Raw genomic sequence first — 17468 nt, forward strand, 5'->3', positions numbered from 1 at the left:
ATTTTCCTCCAGTGCATCTTGTAAAAGTTGAAATAATGTTTTGGAATGAGAAGTAAAGTGTATTGTTATTGTTTAGCCCAGAGATGGCCTACGGAACCTTACACTTTGACCCAATAAAGCCCTAAATGGCTTGGGTCCGGGATATCTGAGGGAACACCTGCTGCCGGCATCAAGTTCCCTTCGTCCAGTGCGCTCCCACAGGGAGGGTCTTCTCAGGGTGCCACCGGTAAGAGATTGCCGGCGGACGACACCCAGGGATAGGGCCTTCTCAGTGGGTGCGCCTGCCCTTTGGAATCAGCTGCCAGTGGAGCTGAGGACTGCCCCCGACCTCCGTTCATTCCGCCGGGACCTGAAGACCTGGCTCTTCGAGCTCTCTGGCCCAGGCTGAGAATTAATCTTAATTTTAACTGGGGTTTTATTTATGCAGGGACAAATATAATTTTTTTAAATTTGTTTTTAACTTTTGTATCTTGGTTTTTTAATCACCCTGTAAACCGCCCTGAGTCCTTCGGGAAAGGGCGGTATATAAATGTAATAAAATAAATGAATAAATAAATAAATAAATTAGTTTTGATTATTGTAACTTGAAGACTATAGTGAGAAATTTCTGACATTTGTATACAAATGCATCATGAGAAATTGTATATATGTTGTAGAACTTTTCTGTTAGGACTTACCTCAACCACAGTCTTAACAACGTGGTAGGAATGGACACGTCTAATTTTGTTCCCTTTCATTTCTACATAATTTTCTGTCTATTACTCGATTTCTACTTTAATCTGCATTTTTTAAAACTACATTGCGCTAGAGAATTCTGAAATCTCTTGGGGCATAGATCCATTTTGTACGCCTACAGAGCTATGGATCGGATATGGATTCCTCTGCCAACTCTTCACACACGAATGGATTCTGAATATAAAGTTGAATAATAACCGGAATTGCTCTTTCACCTAAATATACATAAATTTAACCCAGGAAGCAATGTCATTGCATTGTGTCCTGGCAGTGAATTCTTTGGAGTGAATTGTTTCTATTTGGATGTGGTGGCTATTTTCTTTTCCTACTGTAATAACAACTACAGCTTAGCAGAAACATATTTCAGTTATGTAACCATACATAAAACTTGGGGGGAAAAACAGCTTCACCTTACAAATATTGTAGAAATTAGTTAAAACCAAAGAATAAGTTCAACCAAGAACTGACCTAGATTGTAACTTCCGGTAGTGTGCCAGTTAATCTCTGAACCTCTTCACTTAATTTATGATGTTTACCAGCAGTGCAAGCTGTAGAATCGAGTTGTTTCCTTTGGGAATCATAGGCTGCCTCTTTTTTAAAAAAAAATTTAATTTAATTTTATTAGATTTATATACCACCCTTTCCTGAAGGACTCAGGGCGGTTTACAGGGTATTTTAAAATCAAACAAATACAAAATACAAAAGTTAAAAAAACAATTAAAAAGATTAAATTATCCCTAAAAATAAAACCCCAGTTAAAAATCCTCAGTCCTGGCCGGAAAGCTCAAAGAGCCAGATCTTCAGGTCCCGGCGGAATGAACGAAGGTCTGCTGCCCATTATAGAACATGATATTTTTCTGTGTGAAGATTGCAGGATATGACGGCATGGGGAGAGAGATCTGTGCAAAACAGTATTTTTTTTGTTTTTAAATGTTTTTAACAATTTGTAAACTGTCTAGTCACTGGGAATTGGGCAGCAGATAAATTTATTGAACAAATAAATATACAGTGTTGAAAGCATAATAGAACTTGTGCGATTGCAAAACAAAATACCGTATATACTTGAGTATAAGCCGACTCGAGTATAAGCCGAGACCCCCAATTTCACCCCTCAAAACTGGAAAAAGTTATTGACTCGAGTATAAGCCGATCCGCCGTTCTGCAAGCCTCCGCCGCCGGCGGAGGCTGGATCCGCGCTCTGCAAGCCTCTGCTGCCAGCAGAGGCTCGATCCGCCATTTTGCAAGCCTGAATACACAGGAATACCCTGTGTGGCCGCGGCTCTCGGGGAAGCCCTGGCTGTCCGCTTCCTCGCTCCACGCTGCCATTCGGGGCCCGCGTGTTCCCCGGGCAAATCGCGGCGCCCAGCAGGCGAGGAAACACGCCCGCTCCAGTCGCCCCCCCTTCCCTCAGGAGACGCGAAGCAAGTGACCGCCCGGAGCTTACCGAGGACTTGCGCGCGGCCGAGGCTTCGGTGCTTCCAGGATCGCGCGCACCTCTCCCAAGCCGCCGCCGTCCGGAGACCTGCCGAAGTTTGGGGAGGTTTGGGGAGGTGCGCGCCGGGACTGGAGTATAAGCCGAAGTGGAATTTTTCAGCCCAAAAAGTGGGCTGAAAAATTCGGCTTATACTCAAGTATATACGGTACATTCCTGGAGGAATCACAACCACAGCAATACCACTGAAGATAGTTTGTACCAACTAGAGGCATTCACCATCATTGGCCTTGGGTGGATATCTTCATTGGAGTACAGGTAGTTCTCGACTTACAACAGTTCATTTAGTGAACGTTCAAAGTTACAATGGCACTGGAAAAAAATGACTTATGACCATTTTACACACTTATGACCATTGCAGCATCCTCATGATCACATGAGGATGCTTGACAACTGGCTCATATTTATGACTGTTGCAGTGTCCCAGGGTCATGTGACCATCTTTTGAGACCTTCTGATAAGGAAAGTCGATGGGCAGGCCAGATTCATTTAACAACCGTGTTCCTAATTTAACAACTGCAGTGATTCTGTTAAAAAAATGTGGCAAGAAAAGTCGTAAAATGGAACAAAACTCACTTAACAAATTTCTCACTTAACAACATAAATTCTGTGCTCAGTTGTGGTCACAAGTTGAGGACTACCTGTATCTTCAATGAGAATCCATGTGTTGGGCCCCACCCATTAAATAAGAATGAAGACAGGAAAGGATTGGCTGCAGGGAGATAGGTTTGATGGGGAAATGTCCTAAAAAATCAGCCTTCACTTTGGCTGACCACAGATGACTGTTCAGGGTTGGGAGAAGTGCACCCACCCTGGTTATCCTACTGGACCAACTGCAGGGTTCAGATAAGATACATTGTTCTGCTATGGTTCTATGCAATCCTCAGTGGATCATTCCAGTATAGGAGAGGGGAGAAGATGTTGGTGGTTTCTCTTGATATATAGGATGCTCAGGAATTGGTCCCCTACTTCTTGATATCTCCATGAAGTCACTGAAATACATTTGTGAGGGTTTGGGGTTGAGTATGATGATGAAAGTCAACTCTGCATTGTCAGGTGGTATCTGGAAGTTGTCAGGATCTGAGTAGGGGAGGACAGAGCAAAGATAACTCTTAATAAGTCAAAATTGATACATCAGAATTCTTTGTCGCCACCAGAATATTGTTTGAGAAATAAGCATTATAGATCAGGGAGCAGATTCAGATATCCTTCGTGACTCTTCTTGGAATGGCAGACTGAAATTATCACCAAGTGGATCTACATCCAGCTTTAGCTAAGATGCTATCTGTGGCATTATCTGGGCAGCAGGAACTGGCTGCAGTAAGTCAAGTCCTCATCATCAACTTTTAGACTGTTGTAATGTGTCATATTGGGAGTTGTACTTCTGGTTGCTGCTCAGAAGCTAGAATTGGTTCAAAATGCAGCAGCCCATGTACTTTCCGATTCCTAGCCTTTGGAACCTATAACTGCACTTGTTGCTGGTTGGTTTTCAACACAATTTAAAGTGCTGGCTGTGACCTATAAAGCCTTTATCAGAACAAATTAGATTGCTTAGGAAGAAACTGTTAAACAGCCCACAATTTTAGGAGGTTTGGGGTCTGGCGTGAGGCTGGCACTGGTTTTCTGTGGCAATAACGAACTGTGGAACAGCCTACCCCATGGAAATCAAGCTAGCCCTTTTTTTGCGGACATTTCAGAAATTGTTGAATAACACATTGTTTCAGAGAGCCTCCTTCTGATTTTATCAGGCCATCTTTATTTTCATTTTTCTTGTTTTCACTCTTATGGTTTTGTCTATTGTTTTTATTGTTATCTATGAAGCTTGTTTGGCTTGCGTGTTGCAATGGATATTGTAACTAGTCTTTTTATAATTATATACAGTATAGGTCACCAAGAGTTTCTGATTGTGGAGGGATAGAAATCTGTCTAAATTAATAAATGGAAAGAACACGGTTCTATTTTCATATCATTTTTTCCATATGCTCATACAGATTACACGAAGAAATTTATCAAGCTGAATCAGCCCCTTATAGTGTTCTGGTGTATTTTTTCCTTGTGTACCTTTACAGTTTAGAATTCTTTTTTTAAAAAAACCACTCTTTTAATGTAACTCAGTTTTTTCCTTTGGAAATAGATAAATTCCTTGAAATATCCTTCACTCAGTTCTTTTAAGAGCATGATCTTTTTATCAAGAAAGTAGATTATGTAAGCATTATGCTTTTAAAATACAATAAATAGTGTATAGTGTTTATGTAGGGACGCGGTGGCTCAGTGGGTTAGGACGCTGAGCTTGTCGACCAGATGGTCGGCAGTTTGGCGGGTCAAATCCCGAGTGCCGCGTAACAGAGTGAGCGCCTGTTACTCGTCCCAGCTTCTGCCAACCTAGCAGTTCGAAAGCACGTAAAAAGGCAAGTAGAAAAATAGGGACCACTACGGTGGGAAGGTAACAGCGTTCCGTGCGCCTTTGGCGTCTAGTCATGCCGGCCACATGACCACGGAGACGTCCTCGGACAAGCGCTGGCTCTTCGGCTTTGAAACAGAGATGAGCACCGGCCCCTAGAGTCGGAAACGACTAGCACGCATGTGCGGGGGAACCTTTACCTTTACCTAGTGTTTATGTCTGAAAATCTGAAAAAATGGTCATAAATATGAGTCCATTACTTTTTTAATGACTACATTGGTATATTGATTATATGCTTCAGTAGTCACCATGGTAGTCAGTTTCTACCTTATACTGAAACAAGAGATGCTGGTAGAATTCAATAATCCAGAAACTTTCTAATTCATTAAACCTCTCCAATTCATTTTGCACACTTCTCATATAGGACTTAATGTTTTAGATACTTTTCATCTTTAAGCCTATTTTTCAGTTGGTTCTATTTTTTTTTAATAGTTAAAATTGGCTTCCTCCCTGGAATAATGGTAGCTAACAACCAGTGGCTTTTGGTGGTGGGAGAGAAGGGGATAAAAAGTACTTTTGAATTTGGCAAACATCAATATATAACACTTCTATTTGAAGAAAGTATGCCTACTCATCCCAGCTGTTAGAGATAGAATTGCCATAAGGTGTTTAGAAAGCTTTCAGTTGGGTAATAGATTTTTATTCAAGCAAAAGTATGAAGTCTTCAGATTTTTCAGTTAACTATAAAGCTTAATTTGTTGTAATAGCTTGAGAAGGAAGATCTCTGTTGGGAAATTATAATCGGTGATCTAGAAATAAAGAATAAGTGAGGTGTTTTATTTATTACTACCAAAAAGATATTAGAAAGGAACTATTTCAAACACTGACAGTTATAGACAAGAAAAAGAATATTTAAATTACCTAAAGCTACCTTGACTTGCATTGAGGATTTTATTATTTAACTTAGATTGATCAAGTATGGGTGCATTCGCTTTTTTTCAGTGGATTGTGGTCCCAACACATCAGGGTACTAAGCTGGAGAATGGGAAAGCATGAACTAGGGAAGGTGGAGAAAATAATAGATTATTTTTCCTGACAGTTAGAACAATCAACCAGTGGAACAACCTGCCTCCAGAAGCTGCGAATGCTCCAACACTGGAAGTATTTAAGAAGAAACTAGACAGCCATTTGTCTGAAATGGTATAGGGTTTCCTGCCTGGGCAGCGGGTTGGACTAGATGACCTCCAAGGTCCCTTCCAACTAATTATTATTATTATTATTATTATTATTATTATTATTATTATTATTATTATTATTATTATTATTATTTTAATGTTTGCACACTGAAAGATGCATATATTTAGGACTTTTTCTATGAGAAATGTTAAACGTTGGGAGACAGCTTAAAGATTTTAAAATCAATACATAAATATAGTTTCTTTCACCAGAATCCAATTTATCCAAACATTTGCCCACATAAATTAATGTAAAGATTTTCTACCAAAAATAGTTGTGTTGGCTTAGATATAAATATTGAATATAGTTATGGAACAATAGATATCAGTGACTATTAACCATGATACCTAGAAATGTACAGAGGTAAATATATTGAGAATTTTTAAATCTGGCAACAGTTCTTCACTTTGGAATCATTCAAGAACATTTGCCTAGCTACATTAGAAGACAGATTGGTGGAGTAAATTAGGGATTGTTGATTCAATCCATGAAATGGTTATTTTTGTTCAAGCAAAAGATAAAAAATTAATTAGTAGTCCTATTTTTATAGAAACAAAAACAACAGTAATATTTAAAATCACTCCCGATATATACTCAGGCAAATGTCACAATTTAAACTGGAACAGATTGCGCTTGGAATTTAACATCCAGTTTTGTAGGTGTCTTTGAAGTTGAAAATGGTATTTGATCTGCAAAATTAACATTCAGATATTGAAGAATGATAGTCATATAACAGCAAAAGCACTCATTTTTATGTCCATGTATTCTTTTTTAAAACATTACTCTCAATGTTTATTCAATTCAAATGTCTTTAAAGGTCAGATTTCCAGATTAGTGTTAAAAATTGGACTGTTTTAACAATACATGCATGGGTACCAATTTATTTATTTAAAACATTTATATAGTCACCCATCTGGGTGGCTCTCTATGTCTTAAAGTCTTTATGAGTGAAAGAGTTTGTGCAACTATATTTCTTTAGAATAACCATGTGGCTTACATCCTTTTGATGAAGGCAGACAAAGGAAAAATAAAATGGAGTCAGGAATAGGCAAATTAGAATTCCTTTGATCCTAGGATGATAAAGCAGATCTGACTAAGAAGCCTAGGGGTATGCAGGGAGAAGAAAGGATGAATAACGTCTTGACCCATTCTCCTCATATTGGTATGAGGAGCCATTCTTTCCTATAAGGCAGTTCCTACCTTTTGATTAAAGTTCCTAACAATATGAGTCCCCTTTTGACAACTGGCAAAATCTTGCTTTAAAACACTCTGCAAATTCTTTTCCCATACTGTGGCTCAAAATCTATAAAATGTGTGCACTGTTCACAGAAAAATGGAGCTGGTGTGTTTGGATTTAAGTGAAACGGGGATGAGCACCGGCCCCTAGAGTCGGAAACAACTAACACGCATGTGCAGGGGAACCTTTACCTTTACCTTACTGAATATTAGAGCAGGGCTTTTCAGCCAATGGTACGGGTACCACCTGTGGTACATTGGCACCTGGCAGGTGGTACACGACCATCCTAGAAAAGTGGTAGCAGGGGAGGGGAATGAGCTGAACCGGTGGCAGCACCACACAAGCCTGAGCGAGAGATTGCTGGAGCTGCAGGACTGTCAGGGCTCAATGGAAGCACCAGGATCAGCGCCAAGCTCCAGCTGGAGCTTGGCGCTGATCCTGGCACTTCTGAGCCCAGAAGAAGCACCGATCAGCTGGAATGTTGCAGCATCTCCAGGGTCTTGTCATTTACATTCAGATGCTTGGCAACTGATTCATATTTATGACAGTCACAGTGTCCCAGGGTCATGTGAAGTGACCAAAATCTGCTGCAACCACCTAGCAGATGGGAGGGATAAAAACCAAACACCTCCCACCCGACCTCTGCTGCCAATCCTCAACAGAAATGCTCACAACAATGAAAACCTTGGACAGGAGGAAGAGCACCGCTGGGAAGGCAGGCAGATGTCTTGCTCGGCTGTGGCTTGGGGGGCACTTTTTTCAGTGCCATTGTAACTTTGAACAGTCACTAAGCGAACTGTTGTAAGTTGAGGACTACCTGTACTTCACTTTTTTCCTTTTTTTTTTGGTCATCAAGTTTTTGACACCTTGCTAAGCGACTGGTGGTACTCGGATGTTGCCATATCCTAAAAGTGGTACAATGGGTGAAAAGGTTGAAAAGCCCTGTATTAGAGGACACACTCTAGGCAGTGATGGGATTCAGCTGGTTCGCACCACTTTGGCAGAACCAGTAGCTAATTTTGTGTTGCCCAGGCCCAGAATGGACTTCCGGAAGCAGCATCTACACAGAGAACTGGCTGTTCAAATATTTGAATCCCATCACTGACTCAGAAGTGCTGAATGTATTGAAGCTTGAGAAAAGAAATGTGAAGAGGAAGGTTTGAGAGTTGTCTACAGAAAGATGAAGCCCAGCTCCAGTGTGATAAAACTACGATGATCTATGGGAATTACACAAATTATTCCATATGAATATTAGGGGAAAACTGCCTACTAGTTAGAATTTCTAAATATTAAGGGAAATTCATAAAACTGTTATTGTAGAAGTCCTTAAGAAGATAAGGACCTATCACTTGAATTCTGTCATAAGATTGCAGATCTTATGGCTTGCAGAACCCAGAGTCTATTTCAACTACTGTACAATTTTGTGAAGGTTAAGAAAAATAAGGGTAAGTAAATAGTAAGATCAGTAAACAGTAACTGTTATGTCTAAAAGTTTGATTCTCACTTGCTATAGGGATCATATACAGTATGTTGAAGTTAGCCTTAGTCATAAGTTACTAGTGGCATCAACAAGCAATAGGATGGTGATGGATTTCTCCTATTTTGTGTTCCAATCCTCTTTGAAGACTGTGCTCTTCTTTGGCCTTCTCCAGGTTTTTAAGTTAAAAATTTCACTTTTATAGTGTGACGAACTATTCATTGTGTCATCTTGAATTACTATGCTTTCTTTTTGTTTTAGGGCTGAGAAAACAGAAGTTTTGAATGAAGATCTTTTGCAGGTACTATACTGATGGTTTTTTTTTTCCTGATACCTTATGCTTGCCATTGTTTGATATTGAAATATTGCCATACAGGAAATAAAAAAACAGTCTTCCAAATAGACGTTGCTGGGACCAAGAATGACAAAGGTATCAGGAATAAAGTTGATGTTTTTAGGGTAAGGTCTCTAATAATATTTTTAAAAGACTCTGTTGTTATGTATTTGAACGCTATTTCAGTTATAAAATGAATTAGGAAATATTAAAATATATGTTTTAATTTTTTTTAAAAAAAATTTTTTTGCTAAATGCAAATAGCTTTTTGACACGTCATTATCTTTCTAGTAAATGCTATTTTCAAGAAAGACTAATTTTCTTCAAGTTAAGGTTAACTCCAAAGCAGACTCACTGAATATGTTGCTGAATTCTGTGATACTCTGTTTATAGAAGAGATGTCTGAAATATGTCCCTAATCAAGATAATGGTTTCTGTGTTGGGATCAATTAGATTCAATTGTTGGGAAATTATATGAAAACATAACATAGGATTAGGACTAGGATTAGACTGAGCCTAGACTAGTCTCTAGAGCTGCCTTTCCAAGTATGGTAGTCTCCAAAACTTTTGAAGTTGATCTTCCATCAGCTCCAACCAACTTGGCTAATAACCATGCTGGCTCAGATTATAGGTATTCTTGTCCAAAGCTTTTGAGGGACATTGTTTTAGGAAAAGCTACTTCAAAAAACAGTCCCTTCCAGATACTAGGCCATTCATGTGTAGGCTGGGTCACACAAAACAAAACACAATCAAGTCCATTATATTTTTGTCTCATGGACATCTGTGACTCCTGCCATTGTGATAGCTGCTTGTGTATGTACTACCTAGGCCTTATGTTCCTATTCAGAGATTTTAAATGTAAAACAGATAGTCATAGGAACAACATGAAGATATATAACTAACCTGATTTTTATGTAATGGGTTGTATGGTTGACATAAGGGACGCGGTGGCTCAGTGGGTTAGGACACTGAGCTTGTCGATCAGATGGTTGGCAGTTTGGCGGGTCAAATCCTGAGTGCCACGTAACAAAGTGAGCGCCTGTCACTCGTCCCAGCTTCTGCCAACCTAGCAGTTCAAAAGCACTTAAAAATGCAAGTAGAAAAATAGGGACCACTACGGTGGGAAGGTAACAGCGTTCTGTGCGCCTTTGGCATCTAGTCATGCCGGCCACATGACCACGGAGACGTCCTCGGACAAGCGCTGGCTCTTCGGCTTTGAAACGGAGATGAGCACCGGCCACTAGAGTTGGAAACGACTAGCACGCATGTGCGGGGGAACCTTTACCTTTACCTTACCTTTATGGTTGACATAAGTCTAATTTTTATGTCTGCATTATCTAAACTAGCTTTCCCAAAAAAAACTGCTCATGTTTTAATGCACTGGCCCTCTGCCCTGTGAAATACCTTTAAGAGTACACCTGCCTGACTCACTGATCACTTGGGTACTAAGACATAATAACCGTCTTTCAGATGTATTTGTTTGTTTGTTCGTTTATGAAAGGTATACAGCCATTTTATACATTACAACAAATTTAGGCCACATACAGCAAAATCAATCATGCAATACAATTAAAACAAAAACAACCCAAATGGCAGAGGAAAAGCAACCATTAAAAGATAATCTAACATGTAGGATCCACGTACAAGTTTTTAGAATTCTTTTGAACATGGCCCGGGTAGGAACCAGGTATATCTTGATGCAAGTGGGGCCAATGGTGGGATTCAAATATGTGAACAACCGGTTCTCTGTGTGGATGCCACTTCCAGAAGTCCATTCTGGGCCTGGGCAACAAAAATTAGCTACCAGTTCTACCGAACTCGTGCGAACTGGCTGAATCCCACCACTGAGTGGGGCAGGTTCAATCAGGTGATACTGGTTAATGAATGAGGTCTGAAGCATCACAATGCTGCTTAATCTTGTTGGCTGGGTAGATGGTCCCTGAAGATAACCATTAGCAAATGCCCATTTTAGTTCCTTCCATCTCCATAGTTATTTGATGAGAGAAAATACAATAAAGCTGTCATAGTATGTCATTTCTGTCAAACCAAACTTTTTTAGCTAATTCACCAAGGGACCTGAAAAATCATTGTTGCTCTAATTAGATTTTAGATTGATTTGTTTTTAGCACACAGTCTACTCAAGATACAAAGCACTGACTCTTATTTTAGAAATATAATTCAATAAGATACCTGAAAATATGAAGTTCACATATATCAAGTGGCTTCATCCCTTTGAATGAAACTTATGTTAGATTTTCCATCATGCTTGACAAAAGGTACATCAGTTGTACTGATATTTATGTTTGAGTACAAAATGTAAAATGAAAAATAACCTTAACATTCTTGGTTTTCCAAAGTCTAGTCCTGATTACAGCTTTCATTAACCCCAAGTGAGATTCACTTCACACCAGGATTTATCTGTTGCCCTTTAGTACTCATAAATCATTCTATAGCTTACCTTCTGTGACTCTGTTCATTGAGAGAGAAACTATTATTGGGGCAGGAAAAGACAAAACAAACAAGAAGAAGTAGTTAAATGTAATACAAATTTATTCAACCTAACAAGATTTAATTTCTATTTTAAGACATTTAATTAAAATGAATGCTAAAATAATTGGTTCCTTGTTTCCTGTTGAATTAGTTTACTAAGTGCAATAGTTTATATATTATTGGGATAGAAAAAAACTAATGCGCTATTCATACTAAGTCTGTGATTCATGCAAAATCACAGTTGTTTTAATGTATGAATCTTGGTTTTATCAATAAATCAATATGGAAGATAAGCATGGTAGTCACTGCTTGTTTGGTGATACTAGTCTTGTGAGGATTTTTTCTTTTAAAAATCCTGATCTTCCCTTGTACTTCTATAGACTAATTAGGGGGTTGGCCCAGTTACAGCAACTGAGAAAGAATAAGCTGAGAAATGCCTACTTTTGCTTGTCTGTTGTAATCAGCAAACAACTAATTCTACTTAACTTCTTTAAAGTCCGGATGTACCCACTCACACAAACCACATTATGGCCTAATACTAGGTCTAGGCATGAAAGATATACTTGTGTTAAGGAGCAATGTGATATGTTCACGCATTTTGCATAGTTCAGCATGCTATTAAAAAGAGGCTGTTTCAGAAAGCAAATTGTAACTTGAGTTATGAAAACGTCTGTCAGGTTGGCCGTGCATAGCCTGAATTTACTTTGAGGAGCAGTTTATCTTGAGGAAGAGGATTTGCTTTGTGGAGAGTTGCATGCTGGGAGAAGAGGATGCATTTTTCTGAGGTAATATGTAAGATGTCCGTCCACAGGTGGAGAAGCGGTTGGAGCTGGTGAAGCAGGTCTCCCACAGCACGCACAAGAAGCTGACGGCATGTCTTCAGGGGCAGCAGGGATCGGATTCTGATAAGCGCTCGGTGAGAGATCCTGGTATCCCCTGTATCAGGGAATAGGGCTCTTTAACTTTGAAAAGAGAAGGCCGTGGAATTAAGATGCAAATACCCCTTCAAGGGGTTTTCCACTTTCGTGTGTATGTGAATTCTACAAGAATATGGTGGGAAGTGAACGATTCAGAATACTGGTTACGTGGAAGCAGAGTTGTTTTCTGAATGAGAGATGAAAAGGCTGGGATGTCATTGGTTCTTTTTTTAAAAAAAAATCATAAAACAGTTGCTTTTGTTGCAGAAGAAATTGCCTTTGACGTCACTTGCTCAGTGCTTGATGGAAGGTTCTGCTATCCTAGGAGATGACTGCCTGCTTGGGTAAGTTCCCAGGCCAGTGTCTGTGGAACAGCTACCACTTTGGGAGGGGAGAAGCAAGGAAGGCATTTCAGTCACAATAAAGTTTCCCCATTTGGGGAATTGGCTCATTTGAAAATACGTTGAGTGCTTGTGGTAAGGTTGGAGTGATTAATTTTATGGGTCTGATTTCCAGCTTTTCCTCATAAAGGGGAAGGCAGCTCACAAGTGCAAATCACCACATACAGGGGAAAAAATTAAAGCCACAAATACAGTGTAATAAATATTTTACCCTTCCCCCCATTTGAATTGCTTCAACTAATTGTAAATAAGCCACCACTTTTTCCTACAGACCTCTTTAGCTTAGAACTTTATAATCCATTATGATCGATCGCCAGCATGCAACCTCAGGTCAGATAAATCGAGGGATAAATCAGAGCATAAAGCTGGAACAGCATGTAACCATTTCTTACCACCCACGATTTTTACTGATTATTTATTTATCACTGAAAGTGACTTTTCAATGGAAAATGTGTAGTAAAATCACAAATGTGACAAGCCATAGAAGCCCCCTTGCTCTGCAACCTTGAGTCTAAAAAAATGGCACAATCCTTATTTGTTAGTTTGTTTTTTATTTATCAAATTTATTTGCTGCCCATCTCATGGTTCAGGTGACTCTAAGAAACATTAATGTTAGACATCTGACCTGACCTGCCTCTGAGGAACATCTCTTGGATCAACTGCTCTCTTAATCCATTGCTTGCTTTTTCCCTTGAAATCTGCCTGTTCTCCTTGCAGGAAGATGCTGAAATTATGTGGAGAAGCAGAGGACAAGCTAGCGCAAGAGCTCATCCACTTTGAGTTGCAAGTTGAAAGGGATGTGATAGAGCCACTGTTTGTGTTGGCAGAGGTAAGAGTTGCTTACTTCAAAGTGAATCTCTGTCCCAGGTCCTTTAGGGCATGGTTTGGTATAAATGTGAATGGATCTCTAGCAGATCTGAGAACAGTGAGCATCTGTTTAGGGTTTATATCATCTGCAAGGTACTTCACAGAGGAATTAAGCAGAGTTTGTTTTCAGTTTATTTATGGAGATACTGTCTGGTTTAATTGCTCCCAGGTTTATCCTGCAGACAACATAAACAAGTACTGGTAGTCTTCACTTAACAACCGCAATTGAGACAGGCAACTCCATTGCTAAGCAACATGGTCATTAAGTGAAACATCAGGTGCCTGCACCAGACTTATATGTTCTATGATTCTGTTTCAGTCACCGATGGTCATTAAACTGCAACTTGTGACTTCCTGCTGGCTTCTCCATTTACTTTGCCTGTCAAAAGCTGGCTGTGAAGCTTGCAAACAGTAATTAGGTGACCATGGGAACTACCTGTAGTCCAACTTTCTTTCATTCATATATACATATGCATGTGAAATTCTATTAATTTTTTTCTCTGCGACTGGTACCGTGGGACTGTAATTGCAGAGCTGCTTTCTCTCTTCTGTGCCCCCACACCATCTTTCCTTGTGCTCTTATGATATTATGGGCCAAAGGGTTCTGAGACTTTTCAGAGTACATGGCCACCTGGCTGTGCTTTGTGATGATCAAAATGCCACACATGTGGAAAATACCAGGTTGTAAAGCTGTTCTAGGTGGAGGCTTCTTTTCTTTCCAGCTCTGTTCCTTAAACACCAGTGGCTATTCTGAAGGCAATGGTGGCAAGTTCTCTTGCTGGCCATGTGAGTATTCTTATGGGATAGGAGCTGTCCATGGTTCTGGGATTGGCTGTAATGCTAGGCCTGCGAATTTACTATAATGTCATATAAGCTCAGTACATAGAATTTGCAATGCAATCTTAATATATATATATATATATATATATATATATATATATATATATATATATATATATATATATATATATATATATATATATATATATATATATATATATATATATATATATATATATATATATATATATATATATATATATATATATATATATATATATATATATATATATATTCCCTATATAACCTTCTCTTTTTTCAATTAAAAAAATACTTCAGGTAGAAATCCCAAATATTCAAAAACAGAGGAAGCACTTAGCAAAATTAGTCCTGGACATGGATTCATCCAGGACAAGGTAAGACACAATTTTTTCTCAGTTGCCTTTGCAATGCCAAGTCTTTGTTTGCTTCATGTGTCTGTTTTTATTGCTGGACTAGTTTTTAGAACAGGTTTCCTTAGGGCGGCTTTCAGTATGGAAAAAGAAAATCCATCCCAGATGGAGTTTTATGCTAGACTGACCTGTCTCCTGTCATTTATACATCAGGATTGTACAAATGTGTGCTCTCTCCATTAGCCTTCAGTTTGTGTCAGCAGTGGCCATTGTGGCACAGGGGAAAATCTGTTAGTGCTGGCCTTATAAATTTTAAAAAATGGGGGGAAAGCTTCCTCAAAGATTTAATTATTTGCATAGATTAAAAAAACATCCAACTCACACAGAATTTTTTTAAATTATAAAAAACCTGGAACAATACAATGAAAGAACAAAGAAATATGCATCCAGAAAAAGAATAAAACAAAACAGAATGTTACAGGGTTTTATTACTATCCTACCCAAAGCTTGGGAAAATAATCAGGCTTTCAGGGGTTTCCAGAACATCCAAGTGGAGCAATATGGGCTCTCCATGGGTGGGATGAAGGTAACTTGAATAAGGCATCTCTTTCCACCTAGAGAGCTAAAGTCACTAAGTGATCTCCAGTAATCAATCCCTATTCTTAGAACAGCAAAGACAGTGGAATTTTCTAATCACCATCTGGATCAACTAAATAGTGATCTATAGAATTCCATCATCTATGCTATTCTAATCCAAAGAGATTGTTTTCAAAGTTCCAAAGAAAAGAGAACAGGAGGATTTTCATTTTCCTTGCAATACTCTGTCATAGATTTTCAGTCTTTCCTATTCAGGGAAAAATTAATATTCAGATTTGCACTGACATAGATATGATTGCTTCATTGTACTTTATTAGTCAGAATGCTTGCTCTGATTAGGCCAAAAGCATTGCTCTCTTTCACACCTTCTAGTTGTAGAATCCATGGCTGAGATGTTCATCGATGGAAATAATAAAACAAAATCCTTCTAGTGTTACTGTGCCCTTAGTCAAGCTAGATAGTGACTGTGTGCCTGAAGAAATACACGCTGCTTTTTCTTTCTTGGTTTTCCTCAAAAATCAGCTATTTTTGCCTTCTTCTGAAGGAGCTTTGATATTGCCTTCAAAAATTGAGAAATTTGAAGTCACCGAGGCACTGAGCTGACATTTCTGTGGAGGGGGGGGAAACAACCTCTGAGAGATAAGCACTTGAAAATGTTGGCATCAGTTCATGCTAACAAAAGTGCCTTCGCTCTTAAAATGAGAGGGAGTGTGCTCCCTTCCATGTGACATGATGGTATATTGTTCTGGCAAGACAGGAAGGAACAGTACTAAGATAGGTCCTGTGTCCCACTGAACAGCCTGTATCTTTGTTCTTCTCTCTCCTACAGATGGCAACAGTCAGCCAAGTCTTCAGGTTTGTCAAGCAACTTGCAGCCTTCGGGTGCCAAAGCGGACGCTCTCAGGGAAGAGATGGAGGAGGCAGCAAACAGAGTGGAGATTTGCAGGGTATCTCCCCTCTCCTCTTCTCCTCTTTTTTCTCATTCTAGCCAATTGATTTCCAGGGGGTGGCCAGAAAGTAGCTGCAAATTCATTTTTGTTATATGTGTAAATCTGGTATTTGGGATGGCACATCATCAAATCGGGAAATGGTATTTTTGTATATTTGCTGATTTGTCTCAAAGAGATTATTAAAAGGAATATCAGTGGGTTAGGACGCTGAGCTTGTCGATCAGAAGGTCGGCAGTTTGGCGGGTCGAATCCCGAGTGCCGGGTAACAGAGTGAGCGCCTGTTACTCGTCCCAGCTTCTGCCAACCTAGCAGTTCGAAAGCACGTAAAAAAAATGCAAGTAGAAAAATAGGGACCACTCCGGTGGGAAGGTAACAGCATTCCGTGCGCCTTTGGCGTCTAGTCATACCGGCCACATGACCACGGAGACGTCCTCGGACAAGCGCTGCCTGTTCAGCTTTGAAACGGAGATGAGCACTGGCCCCTAGAGTTGGAAACGACTAGCATGCATGTGCGGGGGAACCTTTACCTTTACCTTTAAGCATTCCTCTGCTTCTTGGGACATATTTTAAACTTTCTGAAAAAAAATGAAGCATCTAGCAACACTTCAGGTGTGGTTGTGAGTTTGAGTTAGAATCAGTGCTTTTCTTTTCTTTTTCTTTTTTTGTGCTTTCTGCAGGATCAGCTCTCAGCTGACATGTACAATTTTGTGGCCAAAGAAATAGACTATGCAAACTATTTTCAAACTGTAAGTACCCGAAAGCCTGGCTTTTAGCATCTTTGTCCCTCTTTGGCTTCCTTCCCCTCCTCTTTGTAATTCTGTGGTGCCTTCAAGATGGTGTATTCTTACAGCCTACATCCCATTTTATTTTTTCTCCCAGTTAATAGAAGTGCAAGCAGAGTACCACAGAAAGTCATTAGCACTTTTGCAGAATGTGTTGCCTCAAATCAAAGCACAGCAGGGTAAGTATGGTGCTTCTCAGGTTACCGCTGCCGCTGTATACGAGACACATTGTGGATTATTTGTTCAGGCAACGTGACGCCTGTCTTTTTTCTCAGGATGATTCAGTTCTCTGTTAAGTATAAAATCCATAAACTTCCACTCTGCTATTGTTGGCTTATTTACCAAACTAGATAGTGAATAATAATCACATCCAGTTAATA

At 39.4% G+C, this 17468-nt stretch overlaps 1 protein-coding gene across 1 annotated transcript in view; it reads left to right on the forward strand.

Annotated features, from left to right (window-relative positions):
- ARHGAP44 (Rho GTPase activating protein 44) overlaps positions 1 to 17468 on the forward strand; it is a gene marked incomplete at its 5' end in the record, with an annotated part of 110514 nt that overhangs the window by 61841 nt on the left and 31205 nt on the right. The window contains 8 exons of the mRNA XM_081321247.1: positions 8840 to 8879; positions 12214 to 12318; positions 12587 to 12663; positions 13438 to 13549; positions 14707 to 14783; positions 16186 to 16303; positions 16984 to 17052; positions 17186 to 17267. Coding sequence (XP_081177373.1) covers positions 8840 to 8879; positions 12214 to 12318; positions 12587 to 12663; positions 13438 to 13549; positions 14707 to 14783; positions 16186 to 16303; positions 16984 to 17052; positions 17186 to 17267 — 680 coding nt within the window. The remainder of the gene's footprint in view (positions 1 to 8839; positions 8880 to 12213; positions 12319 to 12586; positions 12664 to 13437; positions 13550 to 14706; positions 14784 to 16185; positions 16304 to 16983; positions 17053 to 17185; positions 17268 to 17468) is intronic.

The sequence above is a fragment of the Vipera berus genome (genome assembly GCF_964194415.1).
Source record: "Vipera berus genome assembly, chromosome: 2".
Lineage (NCBI taxonomy): Eukaryota > Metazoa > Chordata > Lepidosauria > Squamata > Viperidae > Vipera > Vipera berus.